Below are 25,606 nucleotides of genomic sequence, written 5' to 3'. Positions count from 1 at the left end.
CATCTCTCCTGCTACATATATAGAGATGAGAAGGATGATGAAGTGCCTGTGTCCAAGAGGCCCTGCTCAAAGACTCTTGGTTCTTGCACCAATGGCATAACTAAAATCTACTCTGACACGGATTAGTTGTGGACAGCAAAACTAATGCTGGGGCCTAAAATGGCTGTCTCTGCAAAAGCTAAATAGGAGATCTCAGTGCTTACTAATAAGGAATTGCTGGAGACCTGTTATGGTGCACGTAACTTTAAATTACTTTAGTGTTTTAAGAATTATCTGAGGTTACCTTTTTATCAAAAACAGTGGCTGTATAATAACAGGAGGATATTTGCATTTCCCTTTGCTTTTGGCAGAGTAATACTCTAATAATTAATAAATATCATTTTACAGCATGCACAAAACCCTACATTCTTCTCAGTCATCCTGGTTTTTAGGAGTACCTTCTTGTGGGATTACTTTCTATGCCAGCCAGACCTGAAGATATGTGGACATTTCTTGGATAGTGGGCTATTAAGTGTCGTTTGGCATTATTGGTAATTAATTCCCAGTGACAAAACTTTCAAGGTCGTTGGAAGTCAGTCAGTGGACCAAAGATAACACATTGAAAATCTGTGTAGTCAAAAGTATTTGAACATAAAAAACACCTCAGAACTAATTCTAACCAACTAAAACCAGCAATTATTTACTATTCCCATTTTCCTAATGAAATAAGAGAGAAACACTGTAAGAAGTGTGAAAATTATGTGAAAATGGGTTGTAGAAAGATGGGAGTGCATTAATGATGCTCAGTCACACACCACATCAGAACATAGCTTCTCCTGGTCTTAGCAATGTTTTAGGCACTGGCAAAGAGCATATAGCACATATTACTTCATACACATATGGAGAAGGATAATTTCAAGGTATTTAAAGAAGAAAAGCCCAAATATATGATGCCCGGAAAGTTCTTACTTTTCTAACATTGCAATGGGTTGAGCTGTTAGCAAAAATATCCACAATTACTGTGTTAAACATGGGATCACTGGTGGATAATTAATCTGGGAACAGTGTGACAGCAGTTGACTGGAGCTCAGCACCTCCGGGTTTCTGTTCTGGCAGCTCTCCTCCCCCTCAAGCTGAAAATAGGGAGAGAAAGATGACATCTGAGTGGTGGTGATTCAGACAAGTGTTTACCATTTCATTCAAATGCATATGCACAAAATGAGTGTGACTTTCCACCTCCACTACAGTTGCTCTTCTTACTATGCAAGTTTGCTCATCAAGACAGATATTTCCAAAAGAAATTGCTTGTAAACTGTTATACTAGTCACAGAAATTAGGAAAAACATTTTTTATATCTTTCTCTTCTACCCTGTGGGAGGTGGAGATCTCAGCATCTTTCCTGAGAGACAGGGAAGAAGGGAGCTGGCCCAGGGCAGGTGTTGGTGCCTTGGGAACACAGGCCCATGCTTGGAGAGCAGTGTTAAATTTTGTCTGCAGGTTGCCCTGGAAAGGAGCTGTTTGAGCAGAGGATTTCTGGTTCACATCTGGTCTGTCCCTGGGTGATGGTCACACCTTGCTGTCAACCTGCAGGAGCAAGTAGAGCTGCAGGACTTGAGATAGCTGAAGGCAGTGACCTGGCTTCAGGCAACACAGAAAGCAAGGATATCCAAACAAGGATATTTTGCTTTTAAGGGAAAGAAGAAAAGCTAAGGAAAACAGAACCCGTGACTTTGGAGAACTGAGAGTGAAAAGGAGCAGGAAGGGGCTGGTGAAAACCTGAGAATGAGCTAACACCAACCCAGTTGCAATGCAATGCAGAGACAGCTGCCAGCCTGGAGTGACTATCAGACTGAAGTTCTTGCTAACAAAATTTAAGCCTTCATGTTTGTATCAGTTTTGCATCTTGTTGTCATGGTGTTTGAAATCTAGTACTAATTGCCAGGATCTAGCCCATATTTAACAGTAGAGCCAACAAGAGTGTTAAGTCTTGGGCTCTTAACTACATCTCTACATTAGTCTCTTTACTGAGACATTGCCTTGATAACAAAGAAATTTAGATTAGGATACCAATAGCTGTTTACTTCTCTTAGTCATAGCAATGACTCATGGCCAATACAAATTTTTTCTATTAATTCCCTGTTGTACACAGTTTTCAGTTTACCTGTCACTGTGACATTGTGAGTGGCTCATAACATTTTCTATGGTATGACTCAGTAGAACAAAAGACAATAGGACAAAAAGCTGTTTCTGCCATTTGTATCTTTTTTGTTTAGTTGCAGTTAAAATGACTTCTATTCCTTTGGTTTAAAGGAAGACCAGTGAAGATAATATATCCAGTTTGATTTAAAACCCTCTGTAGCAAAAGTGTATCCTATATTTAATAAGTTAAAACATACTTTGATGTTACTTGATGTCCTAGCTTTTGTCACTTAACCATCACTGTAGTTAACATATATTCTTAAATGAAAGACTATTGTGATAATCCTTTGGAATTCTGAAACAAATCTCCTTTATCCACATAATTTCCTCCTTTAAAAAGAAACACTGTTGGATTTTTTTCAAAGTAGTTCAGTATTATGGTGTACAGGTTCTCTTTGGCCTAGAAAAGCACTTGTGATAAGGAAAGACACAAACCATATATCATAAGTGTCTATAAAATTCAAACCACAAACTGGGTCTATCAGGATGAATGCCATCAGCTTAGAAATGGATTTTTTTTTAAACTTTGTAAATTTTTGATCTTTCATGGGACTGAAGATTAATTTAGACGGGAAGAGAAGTCAAATTTGTTACCAGATAAGAAGTCACTATCGGGATGAAGTAATGAGATAAAATATTAACAGATTTTTAATGGTGCGGACATGCAAAGTGCTCCATTGCACTCAGATGATCCAAATTCAGTTTATTCTCTGCAACTGCAAAGCTTTCAGAACAGCTCTTTTCCACTAGTAGTTTGTAATAGCATAAGACCATAAAATATTAAATGCTGGAGATATATATCTAACATAAGAACTGAATGTTTGTTAACGAACATATTGTGGTTTATGTTCCCCTGTTTTTAAGTAAAAGAATAATTTGGGTGAAGTGATAGATGTCTTGCTGGAATATTGGAGATAACTATTGATCCTACTGAAAATGCACATAGGCCTTACCTTAATATATGGATGCCTCCGGGTAACAAACCCAGAAACACAAGTTCTGTTTTTCAGAAATGTTCATAGCAGGTCATCTGCTTATGGATTTGGGCATTGACAGTGTTCTAACTCCTATTCTGGACAATCAGTGGTCTTTCCACACAAAAAATTAGTGCTGTGTTACTCTGCTACTTTAAAAAAATAATATAACAAAATGACTGTTAATGTCCTGTTGTGAATTTCAAAAGGACATTATTTTAAATTTCAAAGTTATTGAAAAGAGACATTACTTAAAATTAAGTGTTTGAATTTTGATGTCCTACAGAAAAGCCCAGTAAGTAACGTGCTAATAAAATATTCATAATGAAAACCTTTATTAAACAAGAATTTAGGATGATTCTTGTTATAGTCTTTACTGTACAGAAAAGCTGAGACTGCAGAAAGCCAGACAGAGTTCTGGCTAGTGACAGTAATGTGTAGTAAGATATTTATAGGGAGAAATAAAAGAGCATCTTTTGTTATACTAACCAATACAATTCTGAAAAAAAAATTAACAAAAAACCTCAGCTGTGAGCTTTTGGGGCTCTGATGCTCTCTCTCTGACATGGTTTGTACACTCTAGCAGAGTATAAGAGGCAGCACTGCAAAACCCAGTGTTCATGTTTGACAGCCACAAACCCACATGCTTTTTCAAGCAAGCTGTAACAACAGTTTACTAATCATTGTTATACTCAATCCCAAAAAAACTGGACCTGGAAATCATGCCTGCTGTAACTTAGGCAGGTTTTCCTTCCTTGGCTGTCACCCAGAAACTTAAATTTGGACAAACCTCTAAACTTGTGCTGGAAGACTCACGTAGGCAAAGCTGAGAGAAAGGAATTGGAAACTTTGGGTGTCCAGAGGGTCAATCCAGAAACAGAAGAGGGCTGTTTACTTTGAAATACCCAAAAGCTTTTCTGGGTCTTTTTTCCAAACTTTTTTGGTTGGTCTTATAACAGACACTGTTTCCCCAAGTAAATCTACCAATTCATATGAAGCCACTTGCCCGAATGCCACTCTGTCTGTCAGATACTCACCTGAATTTTCGTGGGTAATACACTACATTGATTTTGGGACGTGCACAAACTGATGTTGCTATTGAGATTGCCTTTCCTTGGAGCATCTGGTTCGCTTCTGGAAGGAGAATGTGAGTGTGTGTGATAATGGGCACAGGTTTGCCTGAGCCTTTCTGAGGAGGAGTTACCTGAGAGTTTCTGTGATCTGCTTGCGGCATAGTCCAAAGAGCTGAGCCTGGGTCTGTGTTTGTTTTGGAAAGGGAAGAGTTTCTCATCAGATGATGATGGCAGAAGTAGGGCCATCAGGGCGTGAGGGGCCAGGCTGGATGAGTTGAAAGGCGGCGCAAGACCCTGGTTCCTTGCCAGTACAGGTGCTGCTGTATTTGTTTGTTGTTAGTGACCCGTGATTTTCAACATGTTCATCCTAAGAGGGAGGTATGCTCTTTGCACTCCTAGACTGTGCAGTGCCTGGAGGAGTTTGGCTTAGGCTTGCAGAAAGGCTCATGACTACAAAGCTCAGACTAAATCACTCTACTTTATTTACAGCTTTTTTTTTGCACAGCTCTTGCTGTTGTCCTCTGCCTGCTGGAAAGGCAGGTGGGCATGGAGGGATTCCTGAGGGATTGATTCAAAGGCTTGAATGGGGTGTGGGGGGCAAGCAGATTTTTTTCTCAAGAAAAGTCTTGATAACGTTGTTGTTTTGATTTCAGACACGGCTTTTACAGTTTATTTTTTTCTGTCCCCTGGCATTCTCCCTGCTTGGGTGTTAGGTCAGCTCCTCACACAGCTGGGACTTCCTTCCTCCTCAGAGCACCCTGAAGGCAGCACTGCCTCATCCTAGTGGGCAAAGTCCTTTTTTCCTCTCGGTTTTCCCCAAATTTTTGCAATTCCAGGTTCCCTGAGTACGAGAGGTTAGGCAAGAGCTCCATAACTTGGGCCTGGCTCTCAGAGGTCCAAAAATAATCTTAAGATGCGGCAAGGGAGGTTTAGGTTGAACATTCCGAAGAATTTGTTCACACAAAGGGTGATTAGATATGGGAACGGGTTGCCCAGGGAGGTGGTAGAGTCACCATCCCTGGAGGTGTTACAAGAAAAAACTGGACACTTGGTGCCATAGTCTAGTTGACACGATGGTATTGTCGTAGGTTGTACCCGATGATCCTAGGGGTCTTTCTCAACATAATCGACTCGGTGATTCTGTAAAGAAAGACCTCGACAGTGTAAACCACCGGGGAAAATTTTAGAAAGGCGACGTTAGCCCGCCGAGGCCCTGGGTAAGGCTGCCGAGAAGAGGAGGGCGGAGGGGCGGTGGGGCTGAGGGCGGCGGCCGCGCGCCCCCTCAGGCTGCCCGCGCGGCGCGTGTCTCCAGGCGGGGCGTGGAGCAACAGCCAATCGAAAGGCGCCGCCGACACCCGGGTGGGCGGGGTCGAAGCCCGCCGCACCAATCAGACGAGGTGGATGGGAGCGGGGCGGAGCCTGGGGCGGGCGCGGGGCGGGGCCCGGGGCGGGGCGGCGGTAAACACGGCTGCGGGGGGCGCGCGCCGCGCGGCCATGGCGGCGTCTCCTGTGGAGGTGCTCGGGCTGCCGGGCGAGGAGGTGAGCGAGGCCCCGCGCCTCCCGGTGCCCTCTTTGCGGAGGCTGGGCGGCGGCTTCTCCGCGAGACTGAACCCCCTTAGGGAGGGTGTTCCCTGCGGACCCGCTGCGGTGTGGCGCGGGGTGGGGGAGCGGGGTAGGTGATGAGGGGGGTCGTGGCGGGACTGGCGCCCCAGTGCCGGCTCCTCTGTGCCCCGGCCCGCCGTAAGGTGGCGGCTGCCGTGCCGTCTAGCACCGGCGTTCCTGTCTCCTCCCGTTGGAAGCTGTGGAGCCTCCTCTATGGACGGAGGGATCCGCGTGCGTTCCCAACTTCCTCGTGACGGAGTGAAGCGGGATTGCTTCTCTCCCCCCGCTCTCTCCCCGGTACCGAAGAATCGCGTCTTTGTTCCGGGCTTTGTCACTGGCGGTGTGACAGAAGCGGTGCGTGGATTAGAGCGGTACAAAAGGTAGTGCGGTGCCTGAGCGATGGGGCTCATCCCAGCCTTGCCATTAGCGGGAGTGTGAAATCCTGTCTGCGATTCAGTGTTTTTTGTAATAAACCCGTGGATGACTGAAAGTGACTCTTGCTGTGGCCTCTGTCCTGAGGTCGTAGTTCCAGAGCACGTGGATCTTTGGAAGGTGGCTTAGACCTGGTGTACCTATTACTGGGTGTAAGTGGTAGACAGGTGGGGTGTCTTTTGCATTGTAACCGAGGCTTGTGCATGGGGCAGAATATTACGGAGTAGTTAACTTTATCAAGAAGAAGGAAAGTCAGGGTTTTTTTAAATTGCAGATAGAGGAAGACTAAAAGCAGTATCTCTCTGAAAGCTGTTTGGTGACCTGTGTGAAATGTCAGTAATGTTGTCTTTGGGCCAACAGGATATTTTACCAAGATTGTCTTTAACCAGCTCTTTTTTGTGTTCAGGCAGCGATGATCTCTGTGTCAGTGCATACTTGTTGCATCCATAATAGGAATTCAGTTTGTTAAAGCTCTAAAATACTATTCATTGTCTGTTAGCATGACTCTCTTTCTCAAGTTGTGCTTTACTTTTGGAGGAGTAACTAAAAAGCTCTTAAATGACTTTTTTCCTTCATCTTAGTATTTGAATCACATAGGATTTCTAATAGAAGATTAGCACTGCATACTGCAAGGGTTGCATAACACTTCCTATTGCAAGATCCTGTTTTCAGTTGCTAGTAACTTTCTGAGGCTATGAAGTTGGACTAAAAGATTCCATGCCTTAGGCTCTCTATTTTAACTTTGTTAAGCTTTGTTCAGTTTAGCTGCTTTGTAGCCTCCATTGCTACAGGGAAAATATTTTGAAATCTGCTTAAAATTGAACAATTCCAATCTTCCCTCTATACTTTTGAGCATAAATATGTTCCTTTGGAACAGCTGGGGGAAGGAGGAGAAAGCATGTAAAAAATCTATTCAGTCCAACTTTTTCTGTAATTCAAAAGCTTAGCCAAACTTTTTGAAGTGACATATGTGAAAAATGCAGTTTGTTTATGCTTAGAGACTTTAATATTCAGTGAGTACATACTGATTCGCATGTGAAGAACTTGCTCAGCTATCTTAATAGTTTTCATGTGAGACTCTGCGTGCACAAGTGACAAAACAAATGATCTTAGGGTTACAGGAAAACTGCTCTGCTAGCTGCTTTTGCCTAGGATACTAGAATGGAAAACAGAGTTCTCCTTCCTTGGCCTTTTACTGTCTTCACAGAGTTTAAGTCGGGAAGATTGTATATGCAGATGAAAAGCATGGTCAGAAACCCAGGTCGTATTGAAAGTGTCATCGAGGACTTTTCTGTCATCCCCCCACGTTGTTTTGCAGTCTTGTCGTAGTTTGTCTGCACACTGCTGCTTCCCCAGGACTGCTCTGTGGCCTCTTGTGCAAGATGGATCTGCACAATCTCTTGTTGTAGCTTTTGGATATAATCATATGGTAAATATAATAGTTATAAATAAATTGTTAATAAGGAAGGCAGGTGAGGAGAAGTTGGTGTAATTGTTGAGGCAGCTAAATGCAGTATTAGAGTGTGGATTCTAGCACCACGGCTCAGGTTAGGCATTTATGACAGATTTCTTTGTTAATTGTGTATTAATCACTTGGACTTAATAAAGGATTGCTAATATGATGTTACTGACACAAAAAGAAGCTGGGATAAAAAATGTGTAATTGAGGTTATTGTGTATACAGTGGGTTCTTGTATATGCTGTATGTAGGTATCTGAGTTGGAGTGCCTGAATCTAGCAGATGCAGTTGTCCTTAATTTCTCTGGTTTCGTTTTCCTTCTGTAAAAGTATCCTGTCACCCACAGGACTTATGGCTTACTTGAGTATTGAAATAATGAGCACTAGTAAAGTCAATGGAGAAAAAACAATAGTTCTATATTCAGAGCAGGGTCTTAGCGGTAGAAAAGTAGGTCTCAAATGATATGGAAATAAGAAGAACATGTTGTATTTTGTCCTCCTAGTAATTTTTTTTGAAGGGGAAGGGAATGCCATAAAATGTTCTTCCCTCTTCCCAGCCGGTTAGACTCCTCTCAGAACGCTCTTTGCCACAGGCTCTTGGAGCCTTCAGTGGGGAGCATTCCCCACTGCAGACTTTGGCCTGAGCCATGGTGTGGGAGCCCTGCCTTCTCTTGCCGTGGTCAGGATACATCTTCCTTTGGATGTAGGGGCAGATGTTGGTTCAGACCCATAGGAGCAGACTGACGCAACTACTGTTGCCTTTGTTTGTCGTTCTTTCTTTCAAAGACTGAAGGAAGAATTGTTGATATCTTAGCTAATGCACTGTTATTTCTTTGGTTGCAGAAGGAATAACATTTTTTTCAGTGGTTTGCTGTGTTAAAAATACAATTGCTAGAGACTTGTCTGGTATCTGTTTCTGCTTTCTATTATAATACCTGCTTGCACTGTAGGGCTTTGGAATGGCATTTGATAAAATGACACTGCTTGTCTATATACATGTTTTTCATAGCCACTTTAATTTTAAAATGTCTGTGTGTCAGAGTTCTTACACTCCCAGCCTGAATTAAAGACTTCTTATTTCATTTAGCTGTTTTTATGTTGCCTAAATAACATTCTAAGTTAGATAGATTTTTAAGTCTTTTGTATCTATTATGTTTGGTTGGTTTCAGGGATGAAACTAGAAATAGGAAGTTCTCACAGGCAAAAATACACTTCCTACTTGCATGCATGTGCCATTTCACCTTTCTCAGTCACTTGAGAGCTGTCCTGTGTAGAACAAGTGTTCTTGTTTACTGCAGGTCGCCTAAGATTTCTCATAGGCATATGGTATTTCATTCTGAAAACCTTTAGATATATTGTTATATTCCTTTGGGACCTACTGCTGGAGTAGGTTGTTAAATGGTTATTTAGCTTGTAGTTGGTGAAACTGAATGTCTGGGATACGTGGTTTGTCCTCTCTACTTCTGCACACCTTACCCCACAACCCTTCTGATATTGATGTCTTTTGGAGTGATAGTGATGAGAAGTGTTTCAGACATGACTTCAGAGACTGGCATGGGCTAATCTTCCTTTGGCTTGCTTCTGACAAAACCAGTAATGTTGTTTGACTCCTTTGTGCCTGAACTTGAGGCAGCCCAGTGCTTCAGTTCCTGTTCAAAGCCAGTGGTCTCCCCAGTGCCTCTGTATGAGATGTGTGCTCTGTCTTACTCTGTTCTTATACAGGCACTCAAACAGAAAATATAGATGTTCATGTCTCTGTGCTTCAGAAAGAATCTCAATTTTTTCTAGGCTGTGAAGGACTTTACCATTGCAAGGCATGTCCTAGAATCCCATGTGTCTGGATTAGTTGAGACACTTGTAGAAATAGTGATGCTTATGGGCTTGTAGTCTTGAGAGGTTTCCTGATTTTGTTTGGTGTTACTTGGGTTTTTTGAACAGCAGTGTAATTTGTGTAGATCTGGTGGTTTCCAGAAGCTATTTTATGTACCTCTGTTTGTTTTGTGTTGTTTTTTTAAAGCCTTTCTTTTGCACTGAACTAATAAACACTGAGTGGGACTGTTAAGGATACTGGGTTGCACATAGTGAAAAATTGTTTGGTGGTTTGGTGGTTTTGGGTTTTTTTTAAATTCTGTTGACAAATTGGTAACTTCATCAGTGGACTTTTGTTGTCTTGAATCTTTTCCTTAATTTGTAGTCAAATGCAGCTGTTAAATACAATCTGTAGCATTTCTTGATGGATGAGACTTTTGTATTTTGTGTGCACAAAATGCTCACATGGTACAATTAAGCTCTTCTAGTGAGTTAGTAAGACTGATATGTAACTGGCAGGAGGAAGTTAATGACTTTGATTATGTTTAAAAGATCAATTAATGTAGTTCTATAATAGGAATCTTTCTGAATCTAAAACTTTGCTTGCTTTGAAATAATTTCTTCAAAGAAAAATGGTTCAGCTCTGTTGGCCACTGTAGAGGGGACAGTGTTCTCTGGGTTGTGAAGCAGTGGTCAAATGGCAAAGTCTCCTTCCCATTTTCCATCTCCTGGTGAAATGAAGTGATGATGCTAAAAAAGACTTGCGATCATTTAGACGTCACCTAACATGTATGGCTGCCTCACTTGCAAGGTCTGATTATTGCAGGAAGTACTTTTCTCCACCTAAGGCTCCCCATTTTGTGGGAAATGCTTTCTTTCAAATGAGAACTTTATGCAGACATGGTATGACTCTTTAAAAAGCCTTAATATATAGTTCCTGATATTGCCAGAATCTTTAAAGTTGATGCTGCTGTACTGTTTTATTGTTGTAACAAGCCTTGGTGCTCTTTTCTTGGCTTTAGTGGTTGTTGATTCTTGACCTATCTAACTGGAACAAAAGAATAACAGGATGTTATTGCCTAGAGGAATTGTTTACTACCAAGTGTTCTCTGTTAGACTATTCAGTCATTTTTATATTGGCTTCCTCAAAAAAAGCTGTCTAGTGGTCCAGTAGATACTACCATTTTATGTTTTACATTAAATTAACCATCCTGGCTTTGGCTATGGTCATCAACATGTCACCATTTCCCAATCTGTGCCTTTTTTCTCACCCTTTCTTCCTGCTTATATTTTTCTTCTGTCTTCTGCTCTCTCTTGGACTTCTATCACTAAGGCAGGACTCATTCTCCCAGTTGTCTTTAGTGTTATTTTCCTGCCATGTGAATTTGGAAAGGATAGGGGTGAGAATGAGCAGTTTGTTAATACCTGTCCTTTTTAATTATTGACTGCAAACAACTGTAAGCCAGGCAAGACCATTCCATTCTCAAGGTTGTGAACAAGTTTTGAACTCCTTATAAGGTTGAAATTTCTTTCCAAGTGCTGTTTTCTTGTCCTGAATGAACAGTTCAAGAACATCTCATCTCTATATATGTTTGTTGAACACAGGTAGTTTCATAGTGACTATTGTGGAAATGAAACTGTCTTCTTCTGCAAGTGCCACTTTATTAGTTTGACACTAGCTTTGCTGCTATGAGAACACATTTTAAAACTCTTTTATGGCATACATAAAAAGGATTTCTGTTTTATGATCAGTTCTAAGAATCACAAGCTGGAAAGTATTGCCTTTAAAGCTTTAAGTTATTGATTGTCAACATACTAGCTCAGAAACCTTCTATTTCATTCCTTGTTGCACAGTATCTGTTAGTAAATAGATTAATTGTTAGAGATTGTGAAAATGGCATGGTTTAGTAGTCCCAGCGATTTTGACTAGCATCTTGAACATGTGTTTTAGAATATACTAATATGATTAACAATAGAATAATGATAAAACCTGGAAGTTGATAATAAGATAACTGTCTTGCTGACTCAGCTCTGAAAAGGATGTTTTGTCTGACTTAATCAGACCAAGAAGTTTTGGATAGTTCAGTCTGTAATATGTCGTAGCCTTACTCCCCTACCCTATAGCTTTAAAATACTATATGACCCCTAAAAACAATTGAAGCTTGAATTTGTTGGGAGCAGACTAACTGATATAAACCCTATGTGCAGCCACTCCCTGGCAGATCCAGTAGGTTTAACAATATTTCTTCTTTTTCCATGTGCTGTTTTTACCTGATTCATATTGGGTTGCTTACATTCTCAGAGGAAACAGCTTAACAGTTCAGTTGTAACATTATTGTATTCTTTTTTTGTTTTGTTTTGCCTCCAGCCTCTGGAATGGCTGGCAGTCAGAAGTTGTCAAAAGAAGCTGAATGTCCTTGTTCCAGCTGTACAAACAGTCCCTGTACAAGTCTGTGCCCAGAGCTGCTGCCTTTGATGGGCTGTTGTGTGCATGTCTGTGTTACAGAGCAGCTGGGTCTGAGGGCACTAAACCTGTAAGACTCCCTGTGTGTGCAGAGCAGCAGAGAATGCTCAGTTTCTTCATCTGTACAGACAGAATAAATTCAGATTGACCCGTTCAAGTTAATGTCAGGACAGCAGAAGCATGGGTAGATGTTTATATCCAGGAAGAGACTCTTGAGATAAATTGGGCTGAGGGAGCAGTCTCTTAGATAAACTGCAGTGCTGCTAGGCATAGCTGGTGTGTTCCTGTTTACTGGCTAGGTGCCTGTCCCCTCCTCTGCCAGCGGAACCACTGGAAGCACGGCAGTGATGTAAAAAAGTAGCAAGGCAAGCTCGAGAGTGTCTACAGTCAATATGGAAGAGTAAAAGAGGTACAGGCTGCAGCCTGTGCAATTTTTGGACCACAAAAACACTCCTGTTGCAGCTGCCTGTGGATCTACTGGAGTTACTGATCCACAATTTCTTGTATGTGGCTATGAAGGAGGTGAATAAGGATCTCCTGATCAAGGTGAATGAAGAGGATGAGGTTCAAAATTGCCTTTCAAACCATAACATTTTGATTTTGAATCTATTCCCTGTGGGTGCCAGAATCAAGTATCTGTTGCTTTGTCTCCATGCAGAGCTTGCATGGCCTAATTTTTGACTGCATGAAATGAGCTTCAAGCGGTCTTGGAGCTCTTTGGCTGTCCACCGCTTTCTGTGATCAGTGTGTTTGTGGCAGCTTTTTCAAGCTATGGCAGCAGTTCCTCAGCAATTCTGCCTGTCATCAGTGAGTGGGGAGGAAAGGTCGTATGGTCATGGCACAGCCCGGTATCCTGTGGGCAGGCTCTGCCTCTTCAGGATGTGTGCGGTCACAGCATAATGGGTCCTTCCAGTGTCAGGCGCTTCTGACTGTGTTTGGATCGAGCCGTCTGAATTTCCCCTGATGTTCCTTGCAAACCGGTGTGACCAGAGAATGGGGAACCTCATCTGTTGTGATTGTGTATTGCCCTTGCATGTTAGCATGGGTTTTTTCCTAAAGTTTCTAATCTCTATAGCTTGGAAAAGGAAGGAGTGGACCCTTAAGTGTCACCTATCAATTCAAAAAAACCAAAAAGGGATGTGGTGGCTTTTGGCAGTGAGAGTGGTTTGTCGAAAAAGTGAAAGTGAAAAAGGAGATCTGTGGGGAAGATTGTTTTGAACAATTCAGGAATTTTTAAAAACTGTTTCTGTTAATCTAGAAAGGTATTTCTAGGGGCAGTTCATCCGTTCATGGCAGTTTGGTTAGTTGTACTGCTGGGCTAACTAAAATGCTGTAGCTGTCCTAGTTTGGCACTGACCCCAAATAAATAATAACCTTTCTTTCAGCAAGGCATGTTTAAATCAACCTTCAGCATGCCAACGCTGGGTTTGTGGCTTCTAGTTTCCTGAGGCTATGTGCAATGCAATTTGTTTTTCTGTGAAATAGCTTTCATATCTCTATTATGATACGAGTAAACAAACCATGTGATTAAGCCAACTTTAAAATCTCAGGAGCTTGGATCCTGTTTTTGGGATCTCCCCTGTGTGGACTACATTGATGCACTATTAAGCCTGATTCTGGGATGCCTGTGCCCAAAAGCATCTAATTGTCTTTGCTTTTCTCATGCTTGAATAATGGAGCAAATCTCATGGTCTAAGCAGCTAAATGCAGATACAAGAAAACCTATTTGTCTTTTAGAGCTCTGTGTCCTACATCAGCATCTGCTCTCGGTCTTTTTCTGAGAAGGAAAAGGTGGGGTTGTTTGACGAGCTGATTTCTGTCAGTTGGGTCCCATGGGCTGTGACTGAGGACCATCCTCCTGTCGGGAGGGGGTTGAGGTGCTCTGGATGCAGTGGTGCTCAGGGAGAGGGGAAATGCACACATGGGGACTCTTCAGTTTGAATCATTGCCGGAACTCGCTGATGTTGAATGTCACTGAAGGCAAGTAATTCACAGAAGATAAATTGGACATTGCTTTAGAATGTAAGACAGGTAGATATGTTAGGATATTTATGATATATAAAAACGTTAACAAATAGCTCTTCTTAATTTGATGCCAGTTTTTTTACTTATGTTTTCTTAAATCTGCTCAGTTCTGTTGTTGTCATAAAACACATGATAATGTTATGTACCTTAAAAGTCTGATCATGACTAAGAATTTTGAAAGTTTGGGCCACTTACTAGTGGTCAGTGCTGGGAGGGGTTGTTTGTTGGTCTTCCTTTTCTGAACTCTTAGAGTTTCTAGTAGACAATTTTCTTTGAGGTGAAGGCTGAAGATAGACTTGTAACTTGGCAGGAATTGACTTGGACAATTGATTGTTTTGTCAGTGAGTGGACATTGTAGATGTTCATCTCAGTTCCCAGGTAATCACCTCTAACTGTAGAGGGTGGGAGAAACTTGCTTATGTTTTTATTATTATGTTTTTTATTTAGTGGTCTGTTCTCAGTTTTACATTTTTAGCCAGTAGTTCCTGCCTCAGGATTAGCATGCAGTTCTCTCCATTAGCTTTAAGAACCATTCCAGTTGGGATTGGATAGGGAGTTTAGCCCTGTAGAGACCACAAAGACCGATAGGAGGCCAATGACAAAGCATTCTTAGTGCTTCCTACGAGTCTCCTTTAGAAAGTGCTTCCAATAGTATGTGGAATTCAGGAAGGCGACAGGGAGAGCATCTACTGCTTCACCCACTGCTCTCATATCTCTTTAACTCCTTAATCACCACTGATTTAGATCAGTTTCCCTCACAAGTGTCTCTGGCCTACCATCTCCTACAAACAGCCCTTCATCTGGAAAACTTTTTGCTTTCTGGAGAAGCAATGCTCATTTGTCTTCCTTCTCCGATATGCTCACAGCTGTTGGGATTTTTTTTCCCTCTTCAGTTCAGTACCTTATCAGATGAGCCATGTAGGACTCTGCAGCTGTATTAGTTAACAGGAGAAGTGCAATTACTTACGGCACTCCTGTGAAGCTAATTTGTATAATGTGTAATTGAAATATTTTTTGCTTTCTTAGAAAACTCCTACCCTGCTGGCAGGTCACATCAGAAATCCCGGTATTTTGAGTGTGACTTCTCTGTGCTGCTAACTAAAAATAGATGCAAGAATTCTTTATTCTTGCATTTCTTTTCAGAGTTTTTTACTGCTTTATTTATCTATTTTGAAAAATTTGATACCCTTTTCATTCTGCCCAGGAAATAAGTATTGTCAGAGTCTATTTCCCTCCCTCTGATGAATGCCAAGATACCATTAGGTGAAAACTTGTGTGGTCCGTGCACATTTGTCTGAGTGTTACTGATAGAGCTATTTCTGTTAGACAGAGCAACTGCATCGTTTAGTCTATAGTTTTCAGTGTGAATTCAAATTTATGCCCATAATTTCTTTTAGCTTTATTAATTGAAAATAGACCTGAAAAATATGTTACTTTGTTTTTAAGGAGAACACACGAATTGTCAGAGTGAAGGTTATAGCTGGAATTGGCCTGGCCAAGAAGGATATCTTAGGAGCCAGGTAAGAATATGTTGTTAATGTATTAAGGGACAGGTGCTTCTTTATTTTCTTTCTACAGGTTTTAGTTTTTGGTAAATTCTTCTGTGCCTCTTATGAAAAAAAAAAAAATCAGAACTCTTTCAACTGGTAACTTTAAAAAATTATTAGAGCCTATATAAACATGAAGACATCTGCTTTCTTGTCCAAGAGTCTCTTGGACAGATCTTATGTATTGGCAAAACAAAGTATAGGAATGTTTTATTCTCGGTATGGTAAAATAGCTCTTGCCGTAGAGGATAGATCCATGTCTGTATTTTACTTCAGGTAGGCTACAGCTAAAATAATTAGAGTTTAGTTATAGTCAAAATTCTCATCTGTGCTTGAAAGACTTGGAATGAACACAGTACTAAACACTGGTAGCTATAAGACTGTTTCAGCTCAAATTATGTGCAGAGGAACAGCGGCTTAACATTTAGCAAAGGAATAGTCAGACTTGTGAGTTGGTAATTGAAATGCTTTTAGGATCTTGTAGAGTTGGCAAGTGTTGTGCTAAAGCCACTTTTGCTTCTAGCCTTTGTACAGAGGGTCTAGAAAAGTATTGATGGGTTTAGTACAAGTTCTGCTGTCAGCTGATTTGGCATATGTGCAGGAATGTTGTTATTTTAACAGTACCAAAATTGCTGTGTGTGACATCAGTTTAGCAACAGAAAAATTTCTGTTGTGAAATTCATATTTTCCCTAAAGCCAGACAATCTCTCTTAAATTTTTTGTTCATGTGCAATTTTTTTTACTCCAAGCAAAAATAGATCAGCTTTTCTCATTATAACTTAAATATGTGAAAACCGTATGCTCTTTTGCTCTATGGCAGACAGTCTTGGTCACCTTTTGTTACTACTCTGAGCAATTGAGTGCTTTGATTGTTCATGAAAAGTAGATATTCATATAATATATTGGGTTTTACCATAGAAAGGGAAAAGGCAGTAGGACATTTTAAGCAACAATATTAGGACATCTTCATTAACAGAAAAATTCAGGTTAAACTCAAACTCTGTCAAAATGATAGAACATATAGTAAAACTGTTGTATGTTCAAGGAAGTACCTCAAATTCCAGGTGTTCTAAAGTGTTAAGATACTGAATACTTCAATATTTTTCAGTCGCAACTGATTTTTTTTCATGCATGTCTTGTTGAAATATGAGAGAATTTATTAAATCTGTTCTCCTGAAATAACTGTGAAAGAGGACAGAGAAATCGTACTGATACATAGAATGGCATAGCTAATATGGTCATAATCACTACTAGTGTTTATATTAGCTTTATCTCTAAAACTGTGTAGGAAATGATTGTAATTACAAATGTCTATGTATTTGTAAAGTAATTGTAACCACTAGTTACATAACTGCTATTGATTTAAGCCTTTTAAAATTTGGCTGCTAATAACAGTGACCAAAAAGGGCATAGACCAGCATACTACTTGTTTGCTTGCTTTCCCCTCCCAGTGACCCGTATGTGAAAGTGACATTGTATGATCCAGTGAATGGAGTCCTTACCAGTATTCAGACAAAAACTATTAGAAAGGTCAGTCATCTTATCTGTGTGGGTGTGGTGGGGTTTGTTTGGGGTTTGTGGTATTGTGTTGAGGTTTTTTTAAATCAGACTCCAGAGGAAAAAGTAAAACTGTAGGAAATATGAGAATTCATATGTCTTTTGAGTGAATGGACATGTGGAAAGGAATGTTCCATGGTCTGCTCAGCTTCTCTGTTCAGAGCATTATTGTAGTATTTTCTCTTCAAAAATTTTACTGAAAGGTAGAGGAAAAGCTAAGGAATATAAGGTGAGTACTGATTCAAAATGATGTCATTAATGGAAGTACTGGATTGTTGTGATTTTTCTGAGATCTTTAATGATACAAGAATCTTGCTGTACAACTTTTATCTTTTTTTATGTTAAAAACACAAACACAATTTGTTCTGTTTAAACATCAAATTGCACCATCCACTTGAATCATGACACGACTTGTTTTTCTAGAGTACATGCAGGAAAAAGTCAGTACTGCTGACTTAGTTTAACTAAAAATGAAGAACTTTAGTTTAACTAAAAATGAAGAGAGGGAAAGCACTCTTCCAAATTGTTGTTCTCTGATAGTGGCTGTGATTTATGTTATGAGATCACTCATGCATTTTTCCTTCCAGGTTCATAATTGTTACTGTAAACTCTCTTTGTAGCTAAATTATTTCTAGTATTTTTAAAAATAATCACAGTTCAAAGATGAGTTCAGTTGAGTGAGTTATGCTGTGTTTGGTCCATCTGTGCCTGGTCTGTGTAGATTACGTTGCTTAGAGATTTGGCATTTGTTAAGAGTTGTTTGCATGTAAGTAATGCGGGTGTTGAACTGAGAAGAAGGCAGTGATTATTACTGAAGGGACATACCCTAAATTCAGTTTTCAAGTGTCTAATGCACCTTCTCTGCATCCATGGCACAGCCGAAATCTGAGAATACCTGCGTAAGTTGCCTCCATTCTGCACTGCATTAAATAGTACAAGACTCCTTTGATTTCTACCAGCAATATCAAGGTTAAAGTTTTTATAGTTTTTTCTTAAGTGGATTGTTACATGGAATAAAACAAGTAATACATCAAAAATGACATACACTAGTACAGAATTGTCAGTATAAGTAATGCTTTCTTCTTTCTTTTTTTTTTTTTCCTTCCTCCACACATAGTCCTTAAACCCAAAATGGAATGAAGAACTCTTATTTAGAGTAAGTGATTTTGTTTATAGCCTTATTACCTGTTGGATATTATGCTGACACATTGGGAAAAACTACTCACTACTCTTCCTGCTTCAGAACTCTTCCTAATTCAGAAATAACTCTACAATTAATGTTCTAAAAGGCTGACAAACTGCTTGCCTTAGAAATATGTTCGTTGACCCTGGCACAAAAAAAAAGTTACATTTTCAGTCTTGACGTTGCCTTCTTTTTTCTGTGAATGTTTAAAAGCATGTGCATGGATTTAGAAACAGTTTGGGAGAGTAACAGTTATGGCTTATTGGTTCTAATAGAAATGCATTGCATCATAGAATGGCAGCAAGGTATAGATTTGCTGTTTAATAGAGACCTTAGGTATTTCTTTCCTCCTGCATAAACATAGAGATTTTGCTGAAGACAAGTGCTGGAATTCAGTATATATGTTAATTATCACTGTACTTCTTTTTCATAGGTTAATCCTCAGAAACACAGACTCCTTTTTGAAGTATTTGATGAAAACCGTTTGGTAGGTCTTTTAATGTTAATTTTGCAGTGTATTAAAGACTTGAAGGAATGCAAGTCCATCAGGATTCAATGTGGTAAAAAACTCACACCAAACAACCTTAACTTCTATAGTAAAACCTAAAGCTAAAGGCAGACCTGATTGATTTATCTGATACTACCACACTCCTGAAGCTCTGAAGCAGTTACATTATTACTCTAAACTTCTAATGTGCTTTAACTCATGAAAGCATCATTCTTTTATAGTGCTATTGACATGATAGGGCCACATTCTTTGGTGATACTGAAAGCTCTGCATTGGATGTTTATTTTTTCCTACAAACAAAGCAGTATTGATATGTGGTGTGAGAAGCTTCATCAGTGTGTGAGGAGTATCATGAAACAAAGCGTGTATGGATTTTCTTTGGAAAGCTCAAGAAATGAACGGTGGATTGTGATCTTGTAGATAGGTGTCACTCTGAATGGCAGGTCATTGGTGAGACAGGGCTAGCTTGTGCTTTTGTTATCTCAGTGAAATCAAAAGTCTTCCTCTGACCCAAGCTCTCATTTTGTGTGAAGATGTCTAATTACCTGTATTTCTGTTTGTATGTTTCATTGTGAGTAAGCTTGTAGCAGTACAATCATGACATTTGCATCCATTTCACTGACATTCCTTGTCACTGGAATATATACCTTTCCCTTCTGCAGGAGTTTGGAGCTAATAGGAGGGATTGAGCCCTCTTGCACTCCAAACAGAGTTTCATTCCAATTACAGGATCTCTTTGTGCTCTGTGCTTGAGTAGTGTGTTGGCCATGAAAAACATTTTTTCCTTAAGCTTTCTCCATATGTTCAGTAATCCATTGTATCTTTTATTGAGGTGCTTCCCTAAAGTTAGGAAGAGTGAAAATGTGTGTAAATATAAGTCCAAATGGTGTAGAATAAAGAGATTTAAGAAGGAAGAGGCTTGTTTCTTGGTTATGGGCATTATACCGTCCCCAAACCATTTACTACTTAACTGGTGGTATTACCTGTCCCGAGTATTTCAGATATGGTGTCTCTCTGATTTATTTAAGAGCAATGTTAGAGGGAATCACCAGCACTTGTAGCCTACACAGGAGGCTAAATGTTGTTTTCCAGGATGCTCAAATTTTCACCTGGACATAATATTATGGGCTGAGATCAAAGTATTCTGTCCATTGCATGTCTCTTTAGAGCATTGCTGCCACCACCTGGAAGCCATGAGGCATGATTAGAAAGTAGGATTCTTGATTTTTTGAGGGGAGAAAGCCAGTGTTTTTTTTCTTTGTGTTTTCCACCAAGAGAACTCCTTCACATTCTTTCTGTAATCTAGAGTATATAAGTTTTTTGATCTGTTTGCTTATTGGAGAGGAACCAATTAAACATTTTATTGGTATCAACAAGGAAATGTGCTTTGTTTCCCATGTATGATTATATTAGAGATCGAAGTATCATGACCTCATCAGTCACTCTATAGTTCTACAATAAAATCTGTATATTTTTCATTGTTTCCATCTCACTTGGTGAATGGAACAGGCCATCTCCCTATTTCTCTTTAGCTTGCTCTCAGAAAGTGTTTTTATCCCACATATCTTGAGTTGTTTTAAGTAAGACAAATTGTTGCCTTAGCTATGATTGTTGTTTAGCATTGACAAACTCCCCCACTTCTATTAATTCATCCTCACATGTCAAAAATCATAGGTGCCTTGATAAGTAGCTATGATCAAAAGGTGTTTCATCTTCTGTTATTTTAGTATTTTATTCTGTTATTTTCAGTGTTCTTTCATCTACCTATTGGATGACTGTTTAAAGTCTAAATGTGAGCAAGCTGATAAAACTGAAATATTCTTATATTTGTGAGACTGTCCTCCCAATGGTTCATTCCCTCTTTATAAAGTTTGATCCCAAATGCTTTTATTCCCTTTAACTTTTAGGGATAAATGGAAGCCAGAAATACCTGCTTGTTTTTAAGAAATGTTGTGTTCTTGAATACCAGCCTCAAAACCTTTCTTTGGGTTCTTGCTGCATTGGTTATATCACCAATAGTCAGAGTTTTGAAATCTTCCCATAATAGCTTTAAAACTTTTCAAAAATCACTTGATTTGGATTTTGTAAAGGAGTGCTAAATCTAGTTTGTTCTTCTGACTTGCAAACCCTTAGTAGAATAAAGGGCTTGAGCAGTTTGTGGAGTCTATAATTATGGTTGTCTTTAAAAACACACTAGAAAAATATGTCGAGAAGGACATTGAGATCACTTAGGAGATGAATCAGTGAAGGGATCACACCTTTTGCTATCTTTCTATCTTACACAATTTAGCCTACCTTGTCACAATTTAAGTATATTGCAAACGAAGTGCCTAAACCTGTTACTGATACCGAAGAAATCAATAACATTAAGCTTTGAATGGAACTATTGATATTTTTAAAAAACACTAATTTTTAGTTTATTTTTATGCCAACTCTAATTCAGCAACATCGAATTTAACAATTTGAAAGCCATTTTACGTTGCCTAAGAAAGCTGTAGTTGGCTGGCAATATCTATACAAGTATAGCTAAGCAAGAGAGATGTTGAAAAATTTTGCTGGAGTCTTAAGCCTTGAGTTACCAAATCATGTCAGTTTATTGTTTTCCTAGGATTTTTTAGTAAAATTTAAAAAACATTTCAGATCATCTACTGGGGGATGAAAGTAATGCTTTTACTAAAAGAAAGCAGGACCTCCAGTGGTTGCACTTCATGTCACACTAACGTGCTACAAACTGTACCACTAATACATTTGTTCTTGGGGAGAGAAGAAGCCTTAAGAAATGCATTTTTTACTTTTCAGTCACGTATCTTATGGTCACTTACTGGTGTTTATTGGTTGGTGTTTGGTTTGTTTGGTTTTATGGGGGTTTTTTTACTGTATTGCTTGAAGTTCAAACGTAACTTTTTGAAACTGACCAAAAGAATCTTTTATGGTATTTTCCTTTCGTCTTCTCTCCCCATCCCAGTTCCCCGCCAGCATAGAACTTTAGAAGAAGTCCTGTTGGTTAAGCATAATGAAATAAATGAAGTGCTGTATTTGTTGGCTTTTTATGAATAAGCCAGTATTCATTTATTGCTGCATTCTAATAATGGAATTCAGGTAATGGAGCTTAAGTAAGCCCTGGAGTATAATTAGAAAACAAATTTGTTGCTTGCAAACAAGGTACTGTGAATTTGATTCTTGGCTCTTTTTTGGGAAGGAGGTATAAATGTTAATTTTACTGCCTTCTACCTTAAAATACAGTAAAGGTTAAATAAATAGGAAGCAGAAAAAACTCCTAGTAGCATGACCTATAAAAGTATAAATGGCCTAGTGTTCTCTTCTGTTTGTACTCTTTCAGCAGCACTAAGTAATTTCATGTTAGTGCAGTAGTATTCAGTACTGCATCATATATGGCTTATGTATTCAAAAGTACATTCACAGCCAAATGTTGGTGTTTTTCAAAACAAAACCCACAACAAAAAAAGTCCTACTTAATAGCAAGATTCAAGATTGTCTTTTATCAAAAGTCCCACTAGGTGCCAGCAAAGGACCTCTTCAGATTATATGAGCCAGTGAAACATTTTGTAGGAATTCTCAATCCCATTACTCTTGGAAGAATTGACAGTATATTAACTTCTTGACATGCTGATCATTTTATTTTAAAAAATGAAAATTTAAAAAATACTAATTAGTTATGAATGTATGAAGCAGTTTTTATATAATTATACAGAATAGCTTTCTTCTGTGATTGTGTTTGGTAATGCTGTTTATCTCTGTGCATACTTAGTTCAGTGTTCTAAAGTTTTGTGTAGCTGGTCATATACCTGCAAATCACATTGAACTGTAATGAATGTCTCCTTACTCTGGGCTTCCAGCAAACAAAATGAGGTAGTTTAATTTGTAAGAATAATTTTGCTTCTTTCTACCTTTAACAGCTGTAGTTAGAAAAGGTCAAACTAGAAATAAAAATAAATGCCAAATTATTAACCAGAAAAACTTTTTTTGGCTCCTATTCAGTTGCACCTCATGTAAAATTATGAATTAATAAACAGGAGAGGGTTCTACTTTGTGCAAATCTTTAGAGAGTGTGATTACTTAGCAGCGTGTGGATTGCAAGATAATGTCAGATTTCGTTCAAGTTTTATTTAAATAGTGCAGAAAAACATTTTCTTAAGGGAGAGGAGGCTTATTTCACTAGTTTGTGGTTAATTCAGACCTCAGCAGTTTGCTAGCACGGTTACTATTTGGAAATTCAATCCTGGACTTGATACTCAATTATATGGGACTTCATTCCTACCAACTTCCTGTAATTCTAAACCTATGGGTAAAAATATTAGTAGTCATACGCTGCTGGGGAAAGTACGGACACATTGACTCAGCTCGTGCAGCCGCAGCAGGCATTGCTGTTTGAAACTTGGAAGTCCTGGAAGCCTATTATTGTATTCATTTATGCAAATTCCAGAAGGTATAATTGAAACAAGGTCAGTAGTGTTTGTCAGTGTGTCACAGCTGAGGTCCTTGGAACACAAGTGCTTTTTAAATGAAGGCTTTCTGACTGCAAGCAATCAACGACGGTCCAGAAACTACAGTTCAAGGAACGGCTGACTTATTTCAAGAGGTACTTTTTTTTTAAATGCTAGTATCTTGTAGAAGTTAGGACAAAGACTGCAACTTTTATGGGCTTTTACTGTTGTGATGTACCAGCTCTGGGTTCTGTGCAGCTGCCTGTAGCCTTTCTGCTGAAGGATCTTTGTGGGTTTCATTTGCTAACATTCATGGAAATGAGAACAAATGGCACGACGGTTAAGATTGCATTTTGCTACCCCAAGAAGCAATACAGATCCATTATCAGAAACCTCTGAAGATGTTTTGGATAGTAATAATTGTATGTACTTCCAAAAATCGCAGAATTCTGCACCTAGTGTTACACAAGTGAAACTAACTCCTAGACAAGCTGCTTATGCACCTGTAGTGCAGCAAGTAATCAATCAAGAGAAAAGCACAACTATTTCTTCACTGCAAATAAAAAAGAGCAGTTCACTGCACATTTCCCTGCAGTCTAGGAAGCAGAGTGGATGTTCTGGGTTTGGTGATGCTGTGGCTGCCGGTGAAGACACTTCATTCATTGGTATTGGTAGCGAAGGCAGTTGTGGTGCTGGAACTGTGGCTGATCATCGATCTGATGATAGCCTTCTGAGCAATGCTGCTCTGGGCAGAGGCAGCCTCAGCAGCATTGCAGCAAGTGACAGTGGCTCGTTCAGCAGTGCTGGCAGTGACTATGGATCATGTGCAAGTACCACAAGTGATGGAGGTTCATATAGTAACAGTGTCATCAGTGACAGTGGCAGTGGCACTCTTTGGACAAATGACAGTACTTTCTGTAGTAGTGTTGCATATGGTGACTCTTCATCTAGAAGCGCGGCAAACAAATGTAATCCCTCCAGGAGCAACTCATCTCAGGAAATGCTTTATAGAAGTAATACTACTTTTGACCAAGATGCTTTGTCAGTGAGGAAGAAAACTAAAATTCCATTGCGACGTTGTTCATCACTGGTTATTTTCCCTAGGAGTCCTTCCAGTACTCCTCCAGCTTCTCCAGTAAGCTCAGGTCAACTACCACATAGAGGCACCTATCAAACATCTCATAAATTAATTATTTCTCCTAGTGAGCTAGCACAAAAAGAAGATCAAACCATTTCCAAGGGATTCCTTTCAACAGCAGTCAATGGACTTAGACTGTCTAAAACAGTTTGCTCTTCTGGCGAAGTCAGAGACATCCGACCACTTTATTTGAATGCGTCATTACAGGACAAAAGTCAAATTTTGAATGGTCCTCAGCAGGCAACTTTTGAAGAAGTACCTGATGGCTTCTCATGTGTTTCAGTTCATCTTACACAAAGATCATTTGCATCAAGCAGTGAAATGGTTAATGGCTCTTGCAGTCCAGAGTTAAATCTGAACTCTGGTGCAAAATACCCTCATTTAAAACTGGAACGTAGCACATCTGCATGTCTGCCCTCAAAAACAGATTCAGAATATCAGATTAATATAAATGAGCTAGGAAGACCGAATGCACAGATGAGCAAAACTCACCATATTTTACAAAGAAGTGTTTCCTTGGAAGGATCACGTCAAAAAGTTTCTTGCTGCTTATCCAGCCTTAAATACAAGTGTCATAGTGCAAGGACGTCTCAGTTGCACATACAGTTCAAAGCCGGGAATGAAGGAAAAACAACTGGTGTTAGGAAAAGAAATGGAACCTCTAAAAGGGAAATGTCTGGCACTTTGTGGAGGCCCCATAAGGTGAGTGTTGTGGTTTATAGAAAAATGCGATGGTATTTTACAGTTGAAATTTAGCTGGAAAATAGTAAAAGTTTGCAACCAAGACTTCAACGCAGTGATTTCAAAGTTTCCTAATGGTGTCAAATTGTCACCATTAGGAAGTTAATTCTTTAATTATCTGTAACATTTGGGTTTTAGATTAGTTTCTTAGAATATGGTACATACAGTAGCATAGGTGAATAGATGTTACAGTGAAATACCTGTATTTAATATATTTTAAACAATAGTTTGCTGTTTACACAAACTCAGAGGGATTTTCTTGTCTAGTTATCTAGACATGGGAGTCATTTAAACTTTAGATTAAATTTTGTAGTTATAAACACTTAACTTTTCAGTAAATTAATAGTAATTACTGAAGTTGTTTGCATATAAAGTGGGTAGAAATGAGTGGTCTTTTAGTTTTATTTCAGATAGGCTTTATTTTACAGAACACTTTGCTGCATGTAGAATTAAAGATAAGTAGTATTTGAGC

At 39.3% G+C, this 25,606-nt stretch overlaps 1 protein-coding gene across 9 annotated transcripts in view; it reads left to right on the top strand.

Moving 5' to 3' along the window:
* Positions 1-5,688: 5,688 nt before the first annotated feature.
* The window catches only part of NEDD4 (NEDD4 E3 ubiquitin protein ligase), a 51,311-nt gene continuing 31,393 nt past the window's right edge, over positions 5,689-25,606 (top strand). For 2 of the 9 annotated variants that reach the window (XM_032122678.1, XM_032122677.1), the window contains exons 1-5: positions 6,048-6,181; positions 15,462-15,535; positions 17,014-17,092; positions 18,237-18,275; positions 18,736-18,789. Coding sequence is in view for 3 of the 9 variants with exons in the window: in XM_032122676.1 (XP_031978567.1) it covers positions 23,584-25,095 (1,512 nt within the window). In the remaining 6 variants the exon portion in view is untranslated. The other 7 variants (XM_032122676.1, XM_032122675.1, XM_032122680.1 and 4 more) reach the window with 6 other exon arrangements.

Source organism: Corvus moneduloides, chromosome 13 (genome assembly GCF_009650955.1).
Source record: "Corvus moneduloides isolate bCorMon1 chromosome 13, bCorMon1.pri, whole genome shotgun sequence".
NCBI classification, from domain to species: domain Eukaryota; kingdom Metazoa; phylum Chordata; class Aves; order Passeriformes; family Corvidae; genus Corvus; species Corvus moneduloides.
This window is presented reverse-complemented; position numbering and strand designations above follow the sequence as displayed.